The sequence below is a fragment of the Sabethes cyaneus genome, chromosome 3 (assembly GCF_943734655.1).
Source record: "Sabethes cyaneus chromosome 3, idSabCyanKW18_F2, whole genome shotgun sequence".
Classification (NCBI taxonomy): domain Eukaryota; kingdom Metazoa; phylum Arthropoda; class Insecta; order Diptera; family Culicidae; genus Sabethes; species Sabethes cyaneus.
The window spans coordinates 85,377,182-85,402,316 of record NC_071355.1 but is presented as its reverse complement, the minus strand read 5'-3'; the positions used below and the strand labels follow the sequence as shown (position 1 = coordinate 85,402,316).

The following is a 25,135-nucleotide window of genomic DNA, read 5'->3' as shown; positions in this document are numbered from 1 at the left end:
GCCCGACTATGACAACATTTTTTGTCTTCACGTAAATGCCTATAACTTTTTTATTTTTCAAGCAATCAATTCAAAACTTTCCGTTCACAAAAAGGGCAGTCCAACAAACCATTGCAGACGAGCAACACAGATATGTCCCTAAACAGTTCTGCACCTATCGCAAATCTACTTTGTTCTGAAACTGACGCTGTCTATACAGACCTGCCTTTGACAAGGTTAACTGGACGAACCCTGAGTGTAGAAATCGGTGACGGAATCTCTGATTCGTTCCCCGCTACTTCCGGGATTACGCAAGGCAGTCATCTGGGTCTACTAGTGCTTGTCCTGTATTTCATTGATACAATCCGCTTACTAAACTGTCTAAGACTCGATTTCATGGACTGACCTAAGACTGTGTTTCATGGCGTCATTTTTTATTTTTATTTATTTATTTTTTTCATTTTTATTTATTTATTTTTTTCATTTTTGTTGTTCTGACTTCGGCACGTCACTAGTCATCGACATCTGTGTTGACATCTCAAAACTGGAACCTGAATCTTCGGCTCATTTCAGGAATTGTAGAATAATTAAGTAAAAATGCAAAATAAAAAGTAGTTATTTTCAGGTGTTGAAATTTAAATTTCTTAAGTATTTTTATGATTGCAATCATTCACAAACTTTCAACTACAATAAAGCACCTTAGTTATCGAATAGATTAAAGGTTAAATGATACATTTCTTGAATATTTTTTGGGTCTAATAAAAACTTGAGTTTCATCAACATAAACGGGCGCATTTTATCTTCGGTCGCATTTCTCACCACGTGCTGCTTCGAGTTCTTAACAAATACAGATCAAACTAAAGTTGTAATTTTAGATGTTTTGTATGCATTTTTCGAGTTTTCGCATGTGTGAACCCTAACGACTATCGATATACCAGGATAGTGAGTAACTGAAATTTCCTATTCGACGTAGCTCTAAAAAAGTTGCCCGTGTTAGGCTGTCGGATTTCCGATACGCTTTTTTTCACGCAAATTTGTTCGAATTTAGCTATTAAATAACAAGACTTTTTTCCTTAAAAACAGCATACGATATTTAAACAATGTAGTTTTTAACTGTGCCGCGACAATACCGGAATTGAACTGATCAACAGTTCCTTATAATTCGTGTTTCGCTGAAAATGTACTAACAACACTTGAATATTGCTTTCATGAGTCATAAATGTATACGTTTTAATTCCCCGTTCATGTAATCAGAAAATTTTGGAAAAGTAAAAATTCACAACACTATTCGATCTGAATGTGATTTGTTGACTTTAAATGCATTGTTTCCTTGCTGTCAATTATTACATATTTGGAAATGCCACAGTAGAAGAAAAGTAAGAAAAGCCTCCTCAGAGTGTACAAGTTATGTGAACACCTACCAGTGAATTAATCAGGTAAAACAGTTTGCATATTTGTCATCGGAAATCTTATTACTGTAAATTTATTGAAGAACTGCTATGCCTAATTATTTCAATGGTTTGCTGTTTCAACAACTCGTTTTACGGCACAGGAAAAAGTCGCAGTCGCAATAGCTGGAAGAGGAAGATGATGATGATGGTAAAGGCGGCTTACCATTTGTGTAGAATTTTTTTTAGTAATATTGATTTTCTTTTTTATCGGGAATGGCTTACATTTGGTTTAGTTTATTTTCGATTTTTTGGCCAAGATACTAGGCAGCGATCTCGTTGACAAAATGTGTTCGCAAACTGTGATTGGGTGTGTGTGTGTCTCTTGTTCAAGTGGTTCTGTTGGATGTAATCGAGTTTCGGTTTGTTTCATTCAAAAACTATTCACATCGTTTTCATCGATGTCAGTTGCAGTTACAAGCGTTAAAATGTTTAAAGGTTTTGAGATTTTACGTTCATAAATATCGTTTTCTGTTAGCTTGTTGTATAATATAATATGTTATCGATAATATAGTCGCCAAGTATAAAATATGTTTACTTTTTTTGTCATTTCTTTTCACATTTTTTATGTAGTGTGTATATTTTTATTTTGTTAAAATTGAATAATTTTCAGATTTTGTTTTTTTCTGACTTCGATATTTTTTACTAATGATTTACTAACAGTATTTTTATTTTTTTTGTCATTTTGTAGTTCACATTTTTCTTCAAGAATATATTTTTGGTAAAATATATCTTTTTATTTCTTATAATGGCCTATTCTTATCACAATTATGAGTTGCTCGTTTCATTTGTTTCAATTCTTTTAAACTAGTTTCCTTTATATTAAATTGAAATAAGTTTGCATAGGTTTTGTCTATTGTGAAAGTTACTTCCATTCTTTTTCAAATTACACAGTTATTATCTTTAATATAAAAATATATGTTTATCTTTTTGTCATTTCCGCTACCTGGCTATCTTCTTTCCATCTTTTATAAAGATATTGTTATCTGTTATAGTTCTCTCTTTCTCAAAGGGACTTTTGTGCATAGTGTGCGTTACCTTATGTATTACTTTCGTTTTCGTTTGATTTGTTTTCAATCAAATTTATTTTCTACGTTTGGTCTAATAAACATAGTTTTACTAATATCGGGTTAGATTTCGAAAACTGGCGCACTTTGGTTTCAAAACCAGAGAATATCTAACAATGGTCCATAGGTTGGGATAGAAGAAACATCAATTTCGTAGCTTCAAATATGTTGATTTGATTAATCTTGTTTTATGCAAAACATTAATGTGCCTGTGGTATGGATAATGCTTATCCCTCCATGTTCACTTGTTCGATCTGTTACTGTTTACCCTGCAAGTTTCTGTTGCAGAGCGACGATCATTCGATTTTTCATAACCGTTCAAACGTTTTGTGTGAAGTAAATTTTATATCTGTCATAGATGATTTAACTTGTAACCGTCACTTCACATCAAGAACACTGCTGATAATATCGACGATCGTACTTAAATTTTAAATTAGGGCTTACTCAGCCTAAGCTATTCTATGATATTGTAATATAGATTTTTTTCTTTATTATTACCTATGAATACTATTTTCGGTACCGCCATGGTTGCACCCTTACGATTTACTATATTATTGGCGAGACAGCTTCTATGTAATGGATATCATCCAACAATAAACAACAGTTACGCCTGTTATCCATTTTTTATAAAATTTAACATAATAAAATAACAAACCTACATGCAACTTACACAACACATCCAACCATATTGATTTAACGAATTTGTAACGAGTTGTAAGAAGTACATTTGACGTTTGGAACAGGTTTAACGTTAGTGAGTAACTGAACTTTAATAGTTAGGATAGAAATAAAACAAACTCTCACACTATGTATAACAAATGGTTTTCATCAGAAGGCTTCAAATTTTTGTTTCTTGCCGCGGTTTTTCGCTGCTCCGATCAACTAAACAGTAAAATAATTTCGTGACGCCGATCAGTACATCATAACAAAAAATACCATTAACTTTTCATTCTACTACTGAATCCACTCTCTGTTATCTGACAAGACAAAACAAAATCTTTATTTGCGTCTCGTAACAAACTTGGTCTCGTTAGTAGTAAAACAACCCAAATTGTAACAAAATCTTCTTGATGGCTCCCACTAGTAAATCATATTATAATTAGATCTAGTTTATTTCGAAAATCTCTATTCTGTCCTGCTGTAAAGATTGAACTGGAAAAATTCGCACACACGAAAAAAGCTGCAATTTATTTATTTTTGGAGTAAACTTTTTCAATATTTAATTGAGTTACGTTAAGAGTGTAAAAAATCAGTGAAATTCTGACTATCCGCTCCCAAGACTGCTGAACTATTCCAAATCCACGATGTGTAGCACTGATATCTAGTGCTCATCGCATCGATAGGAAACTCAGAAGTGACAGAAAAGTAAAGGATGCTGATCCTAAAACTCTTCCGAACCGAAAGTTGTCATCGAAAGGCGCGTCAAAAATGGCTGGAGTTGCCAATTCGAAGAGAAATTTGGCAAAGGTAAAGAAATGCTGAATGAAAGAAACGTATTGAAAAGCCGTTTTTGGACAAATTCGTCCAATCGGCAAAGTTACAGCGGAAGACTGCGAAACAAAAAAGAGGTCGAAATCTTCGAAAAAGCTCCTCGTTTATGCCAAGCATGAATTTATGCACATTCTGCTGCACTTTAAGAATAATTTTTTTCAATACGTTGTTTAGTTTCTTAGAAAAATTTGCATAAAGCATGAAACGCATAGACTAATCTCAAGCTTTTTAGTCTTGACCTTGAAATGCGGTCATACATATATATTAATATTTTTTGAAACGATGGTTCTACAATTGATGAAGGGACGGTCATGCCCTGGTGCATGTCATGCCCTGGCGGGTGTTGTGGGTTCGAATCCGGTTATAATCTCAGATTACAGCTTGGTTCGACTCATGCACCTTCCAGCATTGGACAAAAGGTAGGAGTCTTGTCAAGCATAGTTACCAATACCCCCCCTTCCTTTCCGCTCTTCCCCTCCTTCACCAAAAAATTTCCATTTCTTTCCCCTACCGTCCCTTCATCAATTGTAGAACCATCGTTTCAAAAAATATTAATGAAAAGCATGATTTTACCGGATCAGCGCCCAAGTAACAAATTCCGTTTTAATGTGCATTTAAAACCGACTATATGACTCTACCAAACTGCAATAATATTGCCGTTAAAGTCTTTAAAACTGGAGACACCTGCGCTACTGAAGAAGCTTCTCGTAAAACTTGTATTTTTTATTGATATCTATCGTGGACCCCTGCTAATTTGAACGAATTCTCATGCAAACTAACGAAGTTAGTTTTTAATTTAAACAACTGGCAACTCTAAATGTGCAGAAACTTGTATGAGCTGACCGCTCTGCTATTTGTTATTACAGTTTGATTTAATTGGCAGTTCAAAGGATTTCATTCTCCGATGGAATTTCTATTAGAATCGTTGGAAAAACAGAATGTGAAACAGATGAAACACGCTAGATCATCAAAAACAAATCAGGTTTATGTGCATTGTCTTCAGAAGCAAAAGATGTCATGTTGATTATGACATTTGAACCGTTTTAAATGTGCACGTCATGAAAATTAGCGGTGTTCAAATTAAAAACTGTTTAGATTAAAAACGGTTAAACAAACGAGTGGTCCATGGTATTTGTGGTGACTTCCAAGAGTCGCTTAAAACGATAAAAAACCATCGCAAGTGTTGATGCAGAAGCATGTCGTAAGACTTTATCAAAACTTCTCTCAGGTTTTAAGGAAGTTGGAAAACGTCGTTTTAAAACTAGAATCAAGTATTCTTTAAAACCGCTTGTTGAACATGATGATAATGCAGTTTTATAGGTGTTTCTTCTAGTTTTATTAAATCATATCTAAGACCTGTTAATCAAATAGGACGAAATTCACTTGAGGAAACCTATTATAAAAGCTGATTGACTCTGCAATGCTCTGTTAAAACTACTATAAAAATGAATAAAACCAATTTACTATTGGATTGTTACTTTTGCGCCTTATTGCATCAAGTTTATTCCGCGCCATGTCCGTTTAGCTAATTTACTATTATCCCGACTAAATATTGAAGCTTATTTTCATAGGTATTGATAAATCGGCTACAGAGGCAGACAGTTAAGTTTCTGATCCATGAATATCTGCGTATAACTGGTAGGTACTACAAATGTCTGTGATAACACCATTTGATTGTATATTTGAAAATACAACTTTCTCTCAGACAGCGTCTCAATCTCAATTTCACATGGATTCGCTAAAAAAATCCGGTTTGCACTTAAAATGCCATTACGGACTTTTGTGCATTTAACGAAACATCTATTCTAAAAGAAAATTTATATTGGAAATGGGATAGTAAATTCGTGAGGAGTCCAATTATTGTGCACTCCACGCGTTTGTGTTTTACGAAATTGAAATTCTAATTTATTATCACGAAACAGATGTGTAAGCAAAGTGATATATATATGTATGAGCCGCTACGAACCATAGTGATCTATTGACCATTGAGTAAATTTTGCAGTAGACGTAATTGTCCAAAAAAAAAACTAAAGAATTCTATTCAACTGTTTCTCCATGCGTTCTAATGTACAGAGTATAATGTGATTCAACATGCGAATACATAATAATGTATTTATTCATACCAAGGTACATAGACCAGTCTGAATTCATATACGATTTACTGCAACTCCAAAATATTCCGCAATAGAGTGGTCTACATGACAATAAATTATACAATACCCCCTATAAAATGGGTATTGGTAAAAGAATATAACGACTGAGTATGGAATATCGTGTTCTGACGTCATTTGGAAATCTAAGATGTGGGAGACTTGAGCAAACTAGTGGTGTGGTTTTTATTGTACCTAACTCCGAGAATGCTGCATGATAGGCACGGTTCAGACGTTTCTTCGCCATTTTTAATACCTTCGGCGTTCCGCAAGGAAGCAATGCAGGACTTTTGTTTGTCTTCTTCAACGATGTTGTATTCTCTTTTTTTATTCTATATTAGAGAGGTTTTCAGCCTGCGGCTGGTTCGCCTCTTCGTTGTATTCTCTCTTGGACATAAGTGCAAATCCAATCCAATATTTACCTTCCCTACCAATTACATTAATCGACACATCAAAAGTAAACCGACAACATGGGTTTATTTCCAATAATTGTCATGGACTTTACGGATCCGCACTGCTTGAAGGCGTTGTACTGCGCCCCCGTTAGACCAATCCTTGAGAACGCCTCAGTCATATGGACACAGAACGATTTAACATGGAACTTGAGGAATGAGCGAATCAGAAATCTTTCGACAGCGTTATCCTTCGAATCTTACGGCGTATCCGCATAGATGCCAATTTAAGTATCAAGAAGGACATTACGACAGTGATCTATAATGCAGCCTGGATTTCATTGTACCCGCTATGGTAACAATCAACCTGTTTCTGCGACGATTCTCCTATTGTCATCAGTTTTACTGTCCCATTTACCCTTCCATTCCCTATTATATTTTCTTTTAGAATAGATGTGTCATAAAATGCACAAAAGCACATAATGACATTTTACGTGCAAAACGGAGTTGTTTTTAGTAAATCCATGTGAAATTGAGATTGAGACGCTGTCTGAGAACACGAGGGCCCTATGATATTTTGGCCGGATCTAGCTTCGTGCCACTATTCAAAAGGTGTCCTGGAGTAGTGGTACGAAGTGGGTTACTTTTGTACCCAAGGACATGACCCCCCCCCCCCCACCGTGACGCACCGGAACTAAGGCCCAATGAAAAATACTGACCTATTATGAAACTGCCACTACGGAAGCATCCCAAGGAGGTCAAATCTGAGGAACACATGAAGAAAAAGTGGGTTTCCGTACAGAAGAAGCTGCAGCCAGATTTTGTACAAAACTTTTTGAGTGGAGTTAAGAGATGGATCGCAGTAAGCAGTGTGTGTGGTCGGCAGCAAAATTTTTCGCTGTCAAATTTTTGATACAATTTGTGAAAAATTTATTCAACAAAACGGATTTTTGGTGCCGTACGATCGTGAATCGATAATCAAGCTAATGAAGAGTTGTTCCGTGACCGGCCGACAGCAGCAGATACAGAAAAAGTGCCTTGAAAGTAGTGACAAACAAATTATGCTGACGGAGTTGCTGGCGGCGACCTAATTGCTCGTCTATATTTACGCTCGACTTTTGTGGTTTATGATGTCCTACCCCGGGAGCTCCCGAAACCTGGCTTTCGAAGAAGTCTTAAAAGTCTTAAAAAAAGCAAATTCAATAAAAAATGCTGTTCAGTGGCGGAATCTAATAGAACGGACGAAGAATGTAAATGCCGGTGAGATCGTTTTATAACTTCACTTATTATCTGTTTGCTTTTCTTTCATTCATACATTTTATTATTCTTAAATTTTGATTCTTCAGAGTAACTAATTAAAACGATTCTATATATATTCTGTATGTGGGTAGATAGTGTTTTATCTACTTTCAGAGAGCGAAATAAGGCGCTATAACCTTGGCCTATTGCAGCTTGGCTTGTGGTTAATGCCATAAGTTCATCCCTGAGGGTCCGAAGTAGCAATTAAGAGCGACCAAAGGCGCTATAACCTAGGTTTTTACCAAGGGCAAGTAAGTAAATGTACTTGTCCCATCCCCGAGGGTCCGGAGTATTAATTAACCTTCACTAGCCAAATACTCCCAACGAGAAACAAAACTTAATCAACTTAATTATTAATCAGAAGCGGTTGGTACGAGACGTCCCCGTTTCTTCTACCCCTGTAGATTCAGAAATGTATCTAAGTATGAATAGCTTATTCACACAAGATTCATTTCAATGAATCGTCTCTGCGTCAATACTTCACAGTTGGCCTGGCCGATTTAACATTTGCAAGATATCTCGGATGTTTCGCAAATGTCAATACTGACAAGAAAATAATTTGAAATATTTCTTTGATTAGAAATAATTAAAATTATTTCCAGGAATCCTTTATTGTGGCTGTGATGGTATTAATAAGATAAGATAAGATAAGATAAGATAAGATAAGAAAACTTTTTGAGTGGAGTTAAGCGTAAGGTGCGAACATACGGTTATGATATTGAAGTTGAATGAAATAAATATATCAAAAGCTTACTAATGGGTTATATTTTATTGTAATATTGTCTGAAAGTTTGAAAAGGACCGGTCATTTAGGCAATTTTCTACAGTGTTTCTTCCGTGATACAATTCGATGTGGGACACCCTTAACTGGATAATTTGTAAGATTTGGGAAGAAGAATACGTCCGGTGAGGCGGGGGGAAGGTGTGGTTTGCTCCACCTATAAAACAGGCGATCAGTTTGAATACTGTAAATACTGTTGCATTCCAGAACGGCTGACTTAATGATTCAGCTCTACCTCACGGAGCGCAGCTGAACAGGGGCGTAGCCAGAAATGTTTTTTTGGAAGGGGGGTTCACAAAAAAATCCGACAAAGCCTACCTTAAGGAGTTTATTCAGGAAATGAGGAATTATTTTCAGTTAAAAGTTATTTTGGTTAAACATTGAATGTTCTTCATTCGACAAAAAATTGAATTAAAATTCAGGTAGGCAAATAATAAAATTTTGCCTCCCAGTTGGCATCGAGGTAAGTTGCTCGGTATTAAGTCAGACCGAACCAAGTGACAAAACTCTGATTTCGATAACAACGCGGTTAAAAGTTGCTGCTCTGTATGGTTTATAGCTATCAATCGTTCGAAATCATCTCGTAACTCTGGCAGTTTGCAACATTTATGTGGTCAGATTAGAGTCAAATGCAGCTTAGAAAATTCTTGATCGTTTGCTGTCGTTGGTTTTTATTTTCAATTTTGCAACTTGGTTTGGTCTGATTTAACACCGACCAGCTGTATGTTCAAATGTCGGATGGGAGAGACTGTTCGAGTCCATATATCGAGTCTCTTCGAACTGCATCAAGGTCGAGACAAGCTGACAGCTTATCCTGCATGCTTTTCAACATAGCTTTTGAAGGGGTGATCTGACAAGCCGATATCGAAGCGAGAGGTTTGCTTGCCAGTAAAGGTAGCAAACTTCTTGGCTATGCAGGTGACTTTCCCTAGTAGCACAGTTGTTACAAACCAGTTGTGGCAACCGATATGTGACCAATTTTTGTCATAAATACATTGCTGCAGCTAAAAGTGTGCTGCTTGGGTTGATATTAAAGCAAAATACTTTGACACGGCGGGGACCATTTGCGCTAGACTGAAAGCGAATGATAGCAAGATTGGACTTAAAATAAACGCGTCGAGAACCAAATTCATGAATGGTAGAGGCTCAAACCAGACGAACATGCGCCTTTTGGGAATGGTAATCGTTGACGACGACGAACCAGAAGTGGAAGATGAGTTCGTGTATGTGGGATCGCTGGTGGATAAGCAGGACATCGAGCTTACTTTGCCCTTTGCAAAAAGCTATGATCAAGTAGCATAAACCGCCGTAAGAAGCTGACAATGTACAAGCTTCTATTAGGGTGACAGTTTTTAAGGATTCAACAATGCTTACGGAGCACATACGCGGACGCTATTTAGCGGAGTACCAGCTGAAAGCGGAGAGTGACGGAGGTGTTTGAATTACCAACATATATTTGGCGCAAGTTGGTAAGCTATAATGAACTGGACATGTAGGTAAAACGGTTTTATTCAACAACACCGCCGGCACCCAGAACAGAGGGGCTCAACGTGCGAGATGGCTCGACCAGGTCTGCGAATTAGGAGCCGAGTAACCCAAGATCGGATTAAATAGAGCTTAAAATAGCACGAACCTTCCCGATTCTAAGTTGCTGACGATGACAACGAGAATCATACAACCAGCCGCGCAAATTTCCCTGTGCTCTAAACAGCTGACTGTGCAATTTCAAGCTTGAAAATGCGGTTTGTCCTTATCGCCCCCGTCGCTAAGCCCATGGTTCTACACCATTCCAGAATCAATCTGGTGTACTCCAAGGCTTAGGGCTATACGCTGTTGACTTCAAATTTTGCTGGGAGACTACGACGTTTACTGACTGCTGTACACTTCAACCATTGTGGAATGGTGCAGCACGTTTGGCTACAGTTATTTGCCCACATCCATGTCCATGACTTGGTTATATCCAATACTCCGTTTTTTGAAGAAAAACATGAAATCTTTTTAATGACACGAGCCTGAAGATACTGTACTGCTCGCTTGTACGTCGTATTCTTGAATGCGAGGTTTGGGCATTGTATCAAGCTGTTCACTTGAACAGATTGAACGTGTGAAAAAACATTTCGTCCGATACGCTCTCCGCACTTTTAACTGGATGGATAGAATCATTTTTTATAATGGTAGTGTTTACAACCAACGGAGAGGACAGCAGACGAAACTAATGAAACAAAAGAGTTTATAGTATCCAGACAGAGCGGGACCAGACGTGGAGGGAAAAGACCGCTAAATTGGTCAAGAGAGGGTCATTGAAGTAAACTATAATGGGAGCCAGTCATAACTGGACTCGAACTCAACTTCCCCTCCCAGGTCCTGTGTATCGCAGATATTTGTGAACCTATGAACCACAGCGAATTGAATAAAAAGAAAACACCACAACCCCCTTATTGAGTGTGTGACGTATTTTAAATTCCACCAAAACTGACGGGTTGAGTTATTTTTAGACATAAATTGTATCTTTTCCTCCGGCTATTGTAGTTAAACCAACGAATAAGAAGTTTGATCTATTTCTAACAGTAAAGAGTAAAATGATTACACTAATGAACACCAGTTAAGAGGTGCTGTCGTAGATCTTGTCAAGTCGTTTATCCTCAATAGTACCAGGGGATCGTGTTAGTACGGGTCAAATTTTCACACTTCGACAAATCCTCCAGCAGTTGCGGGAGTACAACGTACCCACGCATTATATTGTCGAGGATTTCAGGGCAGTAAACGATACAATCGAGTGCGATAAAACATGCAACTGCTTGGAGCGCCACTTCGAGGGGACGCCATTTCGCCTACATTAAAAAAAATTGTAGCATTAAATAAATAAGTGGTTAATATAAAACTTTCTTTCTTCTCCTTTAGCAGCATAAAACCGGGATGGCAAGTGGTCTATCTAGAGTTACTCTCCGCTGTATTGGGTCCTGGGCTATTTGCCACCAATTCGTTGAGCATCTCGATACAAGCAAATCGGCTCCAACCTGGCCGAGCCATCTAATATGTTGGGTCTCTCTATTCCTAAAGGCCCTCATACACGTACGAACATATTGGCCGAAAATGTTGGTGAATTCATGTTCGGTCAACACTCTTCCTGTGTAGCGCCACGCCACGAACCAAGCTAGCAAAAGAAGATGTTGGACTTATCGCTCGACCTGAATGACCTGCCAACATTTTATTCGTTTCCGCTCCACCTCCTCCTGATGAAAATTAATAAACGTCGTGGGAAAGTGGCATTGATGATATTTAATTATTTAGAAATTTTTCGGGAGAGATTTTCGAATCTCTTCAGAATCCGCAATCAGCAGATTCATCTTCGATGAAGTAGCAAGGTATGAGAACAAAGTTTCTGAAGTAACAGGAAATATGAACCGAATTTTTCGTTTTTGAAGGTTTATCATTTCTAATAATGGGTTTCAAGAAACCGACAATTATTGAAAACAAATGGCGATTGATTGTGACCAGTGTTGCGGAGCCCGCTCTTGTGTGGACTATTTTTCTCACACACGCGTACTCGTTCTGTTGAACACACCGGCAAAAGCATTCCTTTCGGACTCCCGCTCATGTTTATTCATGCACTGCAACGACTTTTGCGAGTGTGTATTTAGCAAACAGCCACGGTCGTCGCTCTCGCACGTTATTGCAGCCTGAGCAACTGATACCGATCACTCGCGAGGACTCGCACTCCCACCCGCGTGTAGAATCGAGGGCGTAAGATGAAGAAGAAAACAAAACGTAATGTAAAATCTGTATCCCAGTGTGCTGCTAGCCCTCACGAGCAACTGGCTGCTCACGAGTTGTTTGCCTCGTGAGTTATGCAGAAAAACGCTACAAGACTGTGCGTTCGCGAGTGTGTATGTAGTAGAATGTCTACACACAGCACCGCCAGCTGGCTTTCGTTTGTTCTGGGCGCGTCATTTTGAGAATTTGCGTGGTGTGACAAATTGGCTAGCGCCGGCCCTACACGAAGACAGTTTTCCAGACAAACTGGCGCGACTGATCAACGCTATCCTGAAACTCGTGATGTGCTACGTGCGTGTTTCGGGTGCACTCTCGACGCTCAAGAGAAAACAACGTTCGCGGACTACGTTTACGGACTATAATTTTGCGTATGGAAAATATTCGTGCACGTGCCGTGTTTGAACAAACATTTTGCGGAATATTTTTGGCGGTGTGTCAACGGAAAACGGAGTCCATTCATCTGTCCAGTCCAATCCATAATCTGTGCTAAATAGTCCATTTTAAGTGTAGTTCGAAGTGCCAATATTCGAAAAATAATTGATTGGAAAAAAGTTTCATAAATTTTCATACCACTACAGTTGAATTTCGAATTTGGCAACAAATGCGTGGCAAAATCGAGACCCTTTTTTGATATGAAAAAATAGAATGTAAATGCGTTAGAATTGACTAAATATTATTAATCAAAGATTGCAACCATTTTATATTTAAAAAGTCCGCCAAGAGCTATTCGTTAGGTGTAAATAAGTTTTCGCCAACCTGCGGTAAGACGTAGTCCTACGGCAATAAAAATTTTATTGTTCGAAACATTCTATAACTGCAAACTTTTTTTCATTAACACACTGTGGGCATCATTTTTTTGTCATTTAAAGCATGTATGCGGAAACAGACTATATTTAAGCATATTTTTTTAAGTGAAATATTTTGTGCTGCCAAAAACGTATACTTTTGTTGCCAAAATCGAACGATGCCAAATTCGAAATCCCACTGTGCTAGCATTAGTAAAACAACCACTATTGCTAATACTACTTGGTGGGCAAACTAGTTGGGCTTTATTCAAAAATGAAAGGCTGGGAGAATTCAAATATGTATTATTTTCCAGTTAAAACAAGGTTTGATCGGATGCTCGTCATGATCGGATATAACAGAATATGCATTGTGCTATCTTCTACTGAATCTTGATAATAAATTCCAAACAATGTACTAATAAATCGACTTCAGCGATCTTTTCCGCATTTGTTAGTGCTTTATATTCGATATACTACATGAATTGTTAGAACACATACAATTTATCAATGTAAATAGTTAAGCACCATTAGGAGTTTATCTATAGCACCCAAAGTCTTCTAAAACTTCTGTTCTTTCTGGGTATTTCAATTTACTAAACGAATTAAAATTTTCACCGATTGTGATTGCTATTCTTATTTACTCAGCCGGCTGGTTCAGGAAAGAAACTTCAATCAAATGATTATGATATGATTAAAAAACATCGAAAAAGCTCAACAAAGCTAATAAGTACGGAAACAAAGTTGTGTTTCTATTCTAGCTCATTAACCGTTTTTTTAACAGGAAAAAAAAAATTAATTTCAATCCTAAAAGAAAGTCAGAAATTAATTCCAAAACTTGCACTCGCTCTGATATTAGAAACTTATTGAAGAGAACGTCAATGTACATAACAACAATTATTGGTTCCTAAGAAAACACATTAAACATTTAAATGGATGCTCGAGCCCAAGGTGAGTTAAAATAGGTGATCTAGTTTTCACAGTTTGTAGAACAGAAGTGCGCGGAAGGATTGGTTAGCAACCATCGACGTTGTTTATACATTCAATAGTTTCCGCTTTGAAAATTTCGGTGATCGTCAAGGGTTACCCAGCGGGGGTGAAAAACAAATTTGAACATCAGAAAACCTCTCTTGACTAACCTTGCTCGAGCCTACAATGACAAATAAAATAACAATAGTATCAAAAGATATTCACAGAAAGGCTAGCTTCCTAAACTCTGTCGTACTTTGTAAAGCTTATGTTACCTTAGCATAAAAAGCTCTTTCTCACTAGCTTTGGAAATTGGTTATCAACATGCTAAATTTACTCTGACTCACTCATATCGCGGTAACGCTACAATGCTATTAGACTTTCTTGTTTCTATAATGCATAATAATATTCTTCCATATTTTTTTTAAATATAGCGTATCGTTAGTTGCTTCGTACACGAGTTGATTTAGTTTGTTCAGCAAGTTGTTTCGAACCTTGAAATTCGTTAGTCGCACACATAAACACAAACAAAACCGATACTTACGTACACACACTTTAGGCACACTTACAGTGTGATGCAATAATACTTATGCTGTAGGCTTAGCCTCTTGCTTTTTCTTGTATTTGTAGACATAGTATGCCTTAACACGTACTCATTAACATACACACACACATACGTACCTAGGTACCAATACGATCACAACTCATGAACCATCGCCTGCTGAACTGTGCCAGCGATGACAAAGATGTTTTGCGGCGTTGTTTACTGACTGACGGCTTTCCATACGTGTGTCAGTTTGTGTGTGTGCGCATTGGGGGGTGGGTGTGGGTGTTGTTATCCTTCTGTTCGCGGGTGGTGGGTGAATGATTCTGTGTGCACACGGGTTGTTGTTTTTTTTCTCTCTCAATTTTGTCGATTAGTAGATTGATGTTGATTGAGATAAAATATGGCGAGCTTGTGAATGGAAAATGATAGCCGCTGCGCTGGTTGCTGAACTGCCTGCAGCAATCCTTAGTGGGCGGTGGTGTATGTATTGTGATGGAAAGGGTCGGGATACGTTACGATACGGATGTGCGCCGGTAGGTGCGGTGGGAGAAGTTAGATTTTTTTCTCTTTTATCTAATATAGAAAAGCGAAAACATTAGTGCTAGGACATGTTTCTGGCGCACATTTCATGTCCGGGTGAAACGGGTTTTTTCCCACAGGACGCCATAAGGTTTATCTCCTCTAAAACGTTTTTTTTTTTTGTTGAAAGGCGAGCGGCTGTTTTTGTTCGCTCTGCAGCGATAGATGGAGGAAGATGTTTCTAAACGTAGACTGTGTTACGTTGACACTTTCGTACCCGCCGACTGACTGGCAGCAGGTTGTGAAGTATGGATTTTTTTTATTGTATGTTCCCTCACATGTCTATACATGTCTATAGCTGGAGGCTAGAACTAGGACAAGCAGTCACTCTAAGGGGTACTCCCTCTACGATAGGCAGCATATATTGGTATCCTCGCATCAATCGGTAACGTGGGAAGGCAATGGCGACAGGGATGAATCAGCAATGTAGGTCCTCAGTGCATCGTTCCGCGTGCACACACTTATCTTGATTTATCCTTCGAAAAATCCAATATTTTTCCTTATCGGCGAGGCTGAACTGCACTGCGAGTCAGTTTTCTTTAGGATAGATGATATGTATGGACCTTCGCCATTGCCGGTTCGATGGATAGTTGTGACCGAGTCCTGTTTGGTGAGACTGCCGCCGCGTTTCTGGTCGGCGAAAGAGATAACGGAGTGCTGTTTGACCAGCTGGTGCCGCTTATTTGAAGGCGCGGCTGCAGTACTCTCGTACACTACAACGAGCAAGAACAATAGAGGATGCCGTTGGTTAATGGTCGGTAGGAGCCTGAGCGACGTGCGACGCTGACTGTTGCACTGTGGTAGGTGGTAGTGGTACAAATGATGATGGTGGTGGACAGGTGGACAAAAACTACGAGCTCCGAAAAGCGGCCTACTAGTGGTGATAGTGGTGGTGGTGGCAGGCGGATTTGCTAGTGATAGTAGTGGTGGTTGTGCAATAGGAAATGTCGTGCTGTTACGTGCAGGAGACGTGCTTGTACACCAACTATGGGAAGGCTTGCTCTTACCTGACTTGGGCTCATTGAATGAGAAAATTGAGTCTTGTTTTACGAGCTTGTGTCTTTTGTGTTCAATGATCGATAGGACGCTGTCCTGGCTCGAAAGCGAGGAGGAATATTTTTTACTAGCACTCGTATGCTCAATGTACGAGATTTGTGTATCCTGTTTGCACAGGATACCTTTGCGAGGTTCAATGTATGAAATCTGACTATCCTGGCGCGAGATTGAATCCGAGGCCGAACTTTGCTTGGAAAGCATATCCCGCGAGCCGCTACTATCCTGTTTCAGAAGCATCTGACGAGAATTGTCGCTATCTTGGCGGTACAGTATTGCTAGTGGATGAGTGGTATTTTTTTTTTGGTTCATGAATAGGTGGTAGTGGTGGTTGCATGATGGTGACGAACCGGACAGCGACAGACAGAGAAAGAAAGAGAAACAAAGAAAGACAGACAGTTCAATACAACTCACATTTGCGAGCGGCAATACTCTAGAAAAAAAAATAAAATTTCTATATATATAGTACGATATGTGTATACTCAAAATAATACGACTCTATGTATGAAGAAAGCTCTCCAACGAATGTGTGTACACGTGAGTTCGATAAGTTCTTGTATTCAAATATAGTACAGACATAGACCTAGAATCTCCTTTGGAGTTTCACAGTACCGGATCGTGAAGCGATGCTGTCCTGTTTCAGTAGCGTCTGGCGTGATATACTGCTGTCCTGTTTGAGTAGCATATGCCGCGAAAGGTTACTGTCTTGCTTGGAAATCGAATGATGTTTTCGGCCACCTTTCTCCTCGTAGATATAGGAAACAGCGTCGACTGATTTCATTGACGGACTGTACTGTGGACGCTTGGTGCTGTTGTGATAGTGTGATGATTTCCGGGTGCTAGTCGATGACGATGCGATGGCTACGGTTTCGTAGTACCTGCAAAGGGATAGAGAATCGGTAATTAATTGGTGCGCACTAATCGATCCATGTTTCACAAGTTGATCTTAAAATGGAAGTAGGAAATGTAATGTATCACAGTTGTTTCCTTAGCAAACTATTCGTATATGTTTCAACGTTGGTTCAAGTCCTCGTAAGTACGAATCTCGTCTGAATGGAACATTTAAAGTTAGTATAAACGAAAAGCAACAATATTCTCATAAGCTAATGTTTGCCTGATAGTAGAGTAATTCATTTTAAAAACGTGTTTATAGACCCTATACTCAAATCTCGTTCAAGGTCCACTATCAGGGGACGTAAAAAAATCGGTCATAAAAAAGAGGACGTAAATTCAAATTTTGGACGTAAAGATAGTGGAGGTAATTCGAATTTTGGACGTAAAAAGAAAAGACGTTATTCCGAATTTTCTAAAACTGCCCAATGATTTTTGACGACAACGTTAATTCAAATTTTGGACGTAAAACGAGAGAACGTTAATTCACATTTCAGACGTAAAACGAAACCACGTAAAATGAATACACGACGGCTCAATGCACAACCGAAACAAAACAAACTTTACTTAGCAGTCGGTTCAGCTGAGTTACTCAACAAAAAACGACTCGAAATACTTTGAATGGACCCAGGCAACGAAATAAGGACATAGAATGGATGTTAAAACATGTCAGTGCCATACCCTTGGTTTCTATCGACGAGACAATGATATGCTATTAACGGGCAACACTGCTGATAGCGAGCGGAAACCCAGACACGACGATAAACTGCACGTGATTAGGCGATTATAAGACGTTCGATTTCAAGCTTTATATTAAATTAATATTATACACATTAAAACAGTTAGTTTATTTATTTACACTGCTACTAATAAGTTAACGTAGATAGCAGTGAATCATTATTTTTGATATCTAATAGGTAAGCAATATCTTATATCACAATTGACCACGTGCAAGGAGGTTCGTTAATGATGATACAATAATTAATTATAGGCAATCGATTGGTGGTAGTTATTACGTTATAATAGTATTGGACTAGAAGGCGATCATCGAGAGAATGTCCATCCATCCATCATCCAATGTTGAAGATGAGCGAGAAGCACACTCTCACGCGAGTTAGTATGGGAAGCATAGCATCCACTGACGCAAGCGTACGACAAACAACCGCTGGTGCCGTGTGCATACATTCTGCTACCTGCACACTCGTGAGTGCCCAGCCTCGTAGCGTCTTTCTGCATAACCCGCTCCCGTAGTCAACAAGTCATGAGGTGCAAGCAGCCCCTGAGAGTATCATACTATAATTTTTGATACAAATTTTGCTTTACCTTTTCATACCTTTGCCTCGCTTACAAACGTGGGCAAGAGTACAGGCCACGCGGGCGATCGGTATCAAAAACTCGTGGCAGTGCATGAAAAAATAAGGAAGAAAGTCCGAAAGAGATGTTTATGCCAGTTTGTTCATTAGAACGACATCGCATGTATGAGAAATTGAAACCCCACGAGTGTGGGCTTCTGCGTTCTGGTAAGCGGAAGCACTTTTACCCCACAAAAATAATGAAAATAGCACGTGGTTCTCACCGATGACCGGGTTTCCTCGAGCATCATGAATAACTCAGACCATTATTAGTAGCACTGGATACACTTGGATGCTAGGTGAAGAAACCTCGAGTGCGCGAAATGATAAGCTTGACGGGGAATACCAACAATCGAGGAAGAGCAAAAAGAACTTGGAAAAACTATCTAGGACTTGCCACGATAGAGAATTTGGCCAAGTATCGTCGAACGCGGAATGATTTGACTGCAATCCTGAGGAGGAAATAGCATCTGAATGAGGACAGAAATCGTGAAGATCTTGAACATCTATTCCGGGTTAATGAGGCACGCAAATTCTATGAGAAGGATCTCGTAAACGATGCACACCGAAGCCTGATATGTGTAAGGACGAGGAGGAAAACCTGGTCATAAACGAGCTCGAGGTGGTCGACAGGTGGAAGCAGTTCTTCGATGGGCATGGCCACATAAGAGAAACAGATGGAGCGGAAGCATGTCGACTTCCAATTTCGTAGAGATCCGTCAAGAAACCGATCAGTTGAAGAATAATAGAGCCACCGGAGAGGACCAACTTCCGACAGAATTCTACAAAAATAGCAAAGAATCACTACCAACGGCAATTCACTAAATAATTTCAAGGATGAGGAGAAGCTACCGGAGGCATGGATGGAAAGTGTGGTTTGTATCATCTATAAAAAGGGCAATCGGCTTGATTGTTGTAATTACCGCGGCATTGCGCTTATCAACGCTGCCTACAAGGTGCTCTCCCAGATTTTGTTGCGTCTTCTATCCCCAAAAGCAAGAGAATTGGTAAGACAGTTTCAGAAGGGGTATATGGGGGCCCATGCTACTATGGGTCAAATATTCAATCCGACAAATCCTCCAGAAACATTGGGAGTACAACGTGCCCACGGATCATATTTTCGTGGATTTCAGGGTAGCATACGATACAGTCGAGCGCGAACAGCTATGGCAGTTAATGCACGAGAACGGTATTCTGGACAAACTGATGTGGCTGATTAAACCTACCCTGAAGCGAATGATGTGCTACGTGCGTGTTTCGGGGGCACTCTCGAATCCCTTCAAATTGCGCTTAGAGTTAGGGTAAAGGGACGGGCTGTCCTGTATATTATTCATCATCGCTATTGAAGATGTGACCCGTTGAGCGGTCATCGAAACATGAGAAATGATCTTTAGCAAAAATAGTCAACTACTAGCTTTCACAGCCGACTTCATTACTAGAACTCTTGGGACGGCGGAGGTGATCTACGTTAGACTAAATACGAGGACTGAGTTACAAATCATAGCGCCAAAAACCAGATTTTTTTTGTTAAATTATAGACGCTTTAACCATTTCGTTTCTAAGAAACCAAATATATAGTAGGAAAACAGGCTCCAGAGAAAACAACGTTCACCTCCCATAGATAGTGAGAACTAGAAGTGGTTAATGAGTTCATAGATTTGGGATCTCTGGTCACCGCCCACAAGTAAGGAGACTCAACGACGCCTTTAAACTGGAAATTGTGCCTACTTTTCTCTCCGCAAGGCGCTTTGATCAAGGAGCATACAGTGCAGCACAAAGCTGATGATGTACAAAACGCTAATCAGACTGGCAGTCCTCTACAGACTTAAGACTGTCAATTTGCTTGCGAAAGACAGACGTGCGCTTGCCGTATTTGAACAAAAAGTGTAGCGAACTATTTTTGGCTGAGTACAAACGGAAAGCGGAAAGCGGCGTAGACGTATGAACTACGAGCTACAGGCACTACGTGGAGAGTTTTCTACGATGGGCTGGCCAATTTTCAATTTTTCGATTACCGATTAATCGGTTAGCGTTGTATGTACTGAACGATTAGTTCAGTATTCGTACTAGTAGTATTCGATTATAAATATTCGAATATTTTGTTTAATAATTTGATTAATCGTACGATTACGAACGATTAATGGGGATTATTCGCATTTTTCCTTTTTGTACTATTCGATTAATGAATTACTCGTGTCGGCAGTATTCGATTACAAATTATTCCATGCTCTAATCGATTACTCACAGGGATGCCTGATGACTGCAGTGTTGCAGACATCCGTTCTCTTCAAGAACCTCGCCGCATCAAAAATGGAGGAACCCATCTTGCTAGATAGCACGGCCAAGTTGAAACCGACTTGCGTATGCGAGACGCTCAACGAATTGGTGACGACTCACAGAATAGCACAGTTGTTATAAACTAGTCGTGGTAACCGATTAATGATTAATTTCAATCATAAATAGGTTGCAGCAACCAGAAATGACAAAGTTGTGCTGTTTGAGGAGTGGCCTAGGACCGAGTACAGGGGAAAATTCCTGATACGATAAGAGCCAGTCCGGCTCTATGCTATTTGAATTAATTTATCAACGGTATACCATTCATAGCAAAGTAGCCCTCCTCGGATAAACATTTAGCAGTTATATAACACGTAAGTTGCCGAGAACTACGCGTGCCTAATGAATGAAACATTATATATTCCTCTATGAAGCTAGGTTCTCAGACCCTCGAACACGGATGGCCGCCAGAGAGGAGTTGGGTGTACAAACTCTAAGTGCACGAAATAATTGGCCAGTAGGGTCGTTTGGGGTGATTTGGACACCTGGGGTAAAATGGACAGGTACTTTATCTCGGAAAGTAGCAGTTTCTCTGCATTCAAACAATTCTTAACTTCTTCCTTATCTTCTTACACCATTATTAACGTAAAAAAATTGGGCCTAACTTTGACATGTTGCGAAATGTAAATGTAAACAAAACAACTGCCTAAAACGTCACCAAATGTAATTTTGATGCTCTAGGTTTTAAGGTTTTTCCAGTGATTTAACAAACTTTTCAAATTATTGTGCAGTGCAGTTCTGTTTGGCTACATAAGAGAGACTGTTTGATAGAAAATTATAGCTAGATTGTATAAATATAAATCCAATTTTTTAAACTCATATTGTTGTATGCTGTGTGGGGTGAAATGGACAGTTTTTTTGGGGTGCAATGGTCCAGTTGATTTTAAACCATTTCTTTGGTCTCATCAATTCTAGATACCGTAAAAGTACAAAAAAGATGTGCATGTGATGTTAAAACAAGAATCCACCGAAAAATCATTATAGACAATCAAGAATGGGTTTTGAATATTTAAGAGTATTTGCAATCCCGCCAATCACCAAAGGGAACATTCGCATCAAAAGTCAGGGATTTTAATAATCGGGTTTCGATGTGTTTGAGAACTAACTGAACGAAATATTTCTCTGGTCATTTTCCCGCATACTCAGATTCATATTAAAATTTGGGATTTTTGAGGCACTCGGGGCTAATCCCTGAATGTCTATGGTTGTGCAAAATGCAATGTCACATTCATTTTGTTATCGTAACTATTTTATCCCAATCGATATGTCTAACTGTCAATATATCTTAAGCTTTATGTTTGACCATCCTCTCTGAGCCACCAGGAACTAATGCAGGAGCAATTGCATATGACAAATGTCGAATAAGACTTTAAATAAGATCTAGATTCATCGAAGTATGGTTTTGTTTACTTGCGAAAAAACTAAAGTGATATTGGTATAACTTATGAACTGGCTCTTCCACTCAGATAGACGGAATTGAGCTCGAAACACTATTACTAGTTAATGTATGTTCCTAAGTTATCTGCTATGAGCCTCAGTATGTTATTTCGTTAAAAACAACCGTTTTTTACACATTGTCCATTTCACCCCAGTGGGTGTCCATATCACCCCAAACAAAATTTTGATGCCAAAAAATCATTATTTTTATTTTAACCTATTTTAGCAAAACAAAGCTAGATGCAATTGTTAAACTCCGCTGGTAAACAGAAAACAAGTAAATGTCAGTATACGATTTAACTTTTTTGAAATTTGATGCATAGATTTTGGGATAATAGGTGATTTGCTTAGGGTGTCCAAATTCCCCCAAATTACCCTACACAGGGAAAAGCCGTAGCTGAGGGACAGCGATAGTGTAGGACTAGATCAACTATATCGAGCTAATGACGCGCTCAAGTTCTATTAAAAGATTTCAATCTCGTAATAGGGCTCTACACCGAAACCTGACATAGAGTGACGAACCCCCTTCGTCAAATGCAAACACGATCCATGTTTCATTTCGAGTTTTTAAAAGAATTATATCCACAAGTACCGTCGATTCGGGCGAAATTGATCAGTCGGGTGAAATTGATCACCGGGGACTGACGAGCGAAAAATTCATTATCTACGTTTATACTGATTCATAAAGCTTAATATGTACCCATTCATATAAAGATTGAGTTAAATATCAAAGTTACTTGGATTTCAACAAGATTGATATTGTAAATGGCTTGATTTTTTAAAATTTACTATTTTGATCGAATCGCGATTTTTTCCGTTCAACCATAAGTTGTGCGTCCAATGACAAATATTTTATGTTTTGAGCAAGATTCTTAAACCAGTTAACATTCGTTTAAAGGCCGTTGCGTAAAGTTGACTAGGGCTACAAGTCACACAAAAGTTTTCAAAATGCGACATCATTGCCAATCACCAAAAGAAGTGTGATTTTGTGGCCTGATGAAACTCTTAGTGGAACTACAAATTCAAAAAAACGTTTGTATTTAGGAAATTTAAACTTGTCTTCTTGTATCAAATTTACAGGAATGTTTCAGATCATTTATTACGATACAGTAAATTAATGATTGTGTGACAAACATTTGCAAAATGTCAAGCTTTGTCGAATAGAACCTGCATTCGTAGTTCTACATGAGCCCCTCGTTCGTGCCCCTAGGCACAAATCTTCATATTTTTTTGTAAATATAGATAATATTTTTCAAAATTGGGGTTTTTTTTCAGAAATTCGGATAACGGATCACAAAAGCACGCAATCAAAATTTCGGCACCAAAGAATTAAGATAAAGTCAACAAATGATCTTCAAACAATTGAAAACCAAAGCAATGCATACCTTAATCGTCCACAGCACTTTCGTGATCGTATGATTGCCGCGAACCCTTTTCGGTATTTCTTGTTGAAAAACGCGTACAGTATTGGATTAATGCATGAATTCGATGCTCCAAGCCACTGGGCGATGGGCGTGGCAATTTGCAGCATTTCTTCCTCGTTGCTCTCGAGGGCTCCTCCGAGTTTGATTCTTGCAAAAATCACATACAGTGGCAGCCAAGATAGTACAAACAGTATAACAACTACAACAAGCATCTTAACAACTTTGATCTTGGACTTTTGCTGCATCCGATCCATCTGAGCATCCTTAGAGTCCCCTGGAATGGATCGCCGCCAAACCTGCGAAATGAAAGTAAACAAAAAATTAATAAATATTTTACTGTGCTACTTGAGGTGTTTTACGTTACCTTAATCCAGATCAATATATAACAAATAGTGATTAGTGTCATAGGCAGTAGATAGCATGCTACCAGGTTCGCCAGCAGGAAGTAGAGAGCTCCGTCCGTACCCGGTGGCCAAACCTCAACGCACAGTTTGATGTCGGGTGCCTCCGGAAAGATGGGCACCAGCTCGAAGAACAAAGCCCACGGTATGGTGGACCCTAGCGCTATGATCCATATGCAGACAATCATGAAACGAGCACGCCGTTTTGTGATCTGCAGCTTCAGCGGCCACCAGATGGCGAGGAACCTGCGGAAGAGCAGACCGTGAATTTAGACAGATTTAAAAACGCTTTACGAAGGTACATATAACATTGCGCAAATTTTACGCTTATTTGCATCGATTTAAATGTTTTAAATCCGAAAAGTGTGGTGCTTCAAAAGAGTTAAACTGTATATTGCACCAGTCTGATTCTAACCACTATGCCCTCTAACATACTGCTACATATGAGCCAGTTTCCCAACGGTTGCCCTTTCCTTATCTTGCTCATTAGGAAAGTAAAATTTATACAGTGATTCGGTTCGCTCGTGAAAAAACGATACTTTAACTTAAACTTTATGTGCATTAATGAAAGGCATTACATTCAGGAATTAATGTGGGTTTGCATTGATAACAATCCTTTGGCAGTTTTGCCGGCATGGCATATCGAACAGTTGTACAACCGAGTCACACAACGTCCAAATTGAGAAACCAAAACCAAATTTATTTTTATTCATTAATAATGTAGTTCCATTAACCTTAATATATGAAAACAAACGTATATAAATTTTTATGTTTAGCGTGACCATTAAATTTTACTTTTTTAGCATAGTGCATTACCCTTTGACATTTTATGTTTCGTTTCATCTGCGTTTCCGTATCATAGAGTTGCTCTTGAATTAACTGTTACGATGAAAACGGTGGCAAACGAAACCACATCATGAGCCATTCATTTCTCGATGTTGATTGATGCAAGCTCTGAAATGTTTACCGAACTGAATCAACATGC

At 38.8% G+C, this 25,135-nt stretch overlaps 1 protein-coding gene across 1 annotated transcript; it reads right to left on the bottom strand.

Annotated features, from left to right (window-relative positions):
- Positions 1-15,729: 15,729 nt before the first annotated feature.
- Positions 15,730-24,392, bottom strand: LOC128743497 (neuropeptide SIFamide receptor-like). The gene is made up of 5 exons (XM_053840093.1): positions 24,114-24,392; positions 23,711-24,045; positions 16,924-17,189; positions 16,266-16,589; positions 15,730-15,971 (listed from the first exon to the last, which is right to left on the bottom strand). Exons 1-5 carry the CDS (start codon positions 24,336-24,338, stop codon positions 15,730-15,732), a joined length of 1,392 nt encoding a protein of 463 aa, XP_053696068.1. The 5' UTR covers positions 24,339-24,392.
- Positions 24,393-25,135: the final 743 nt, after the last annotated feature.

Bases quoted from the DNA above. Each gene is read 5' to 3' on its own strand.
- LOC128743497 (XM_053840093.1), bottom strand. From the start codon at position 24,338: ATGATTGTCTGCATATGGATCATAGCGCTAGGGTCCACCATACCGTGG. The intron at 16,590-16,923 runs GTACTGTGAAAC...CTCATCCACTAG, and splicing joins CAGCATCGCTTCACGATCCG to CAATACTGTACCGCCAAGAT. The intron at 15,972-16,265 runs GTAAGAGCAAGC...TGCTCGTTGTAG, and splicing joins ATTCAATGAGCCCAAGTCAG to TGTACGAGAGTACTGCAGCC.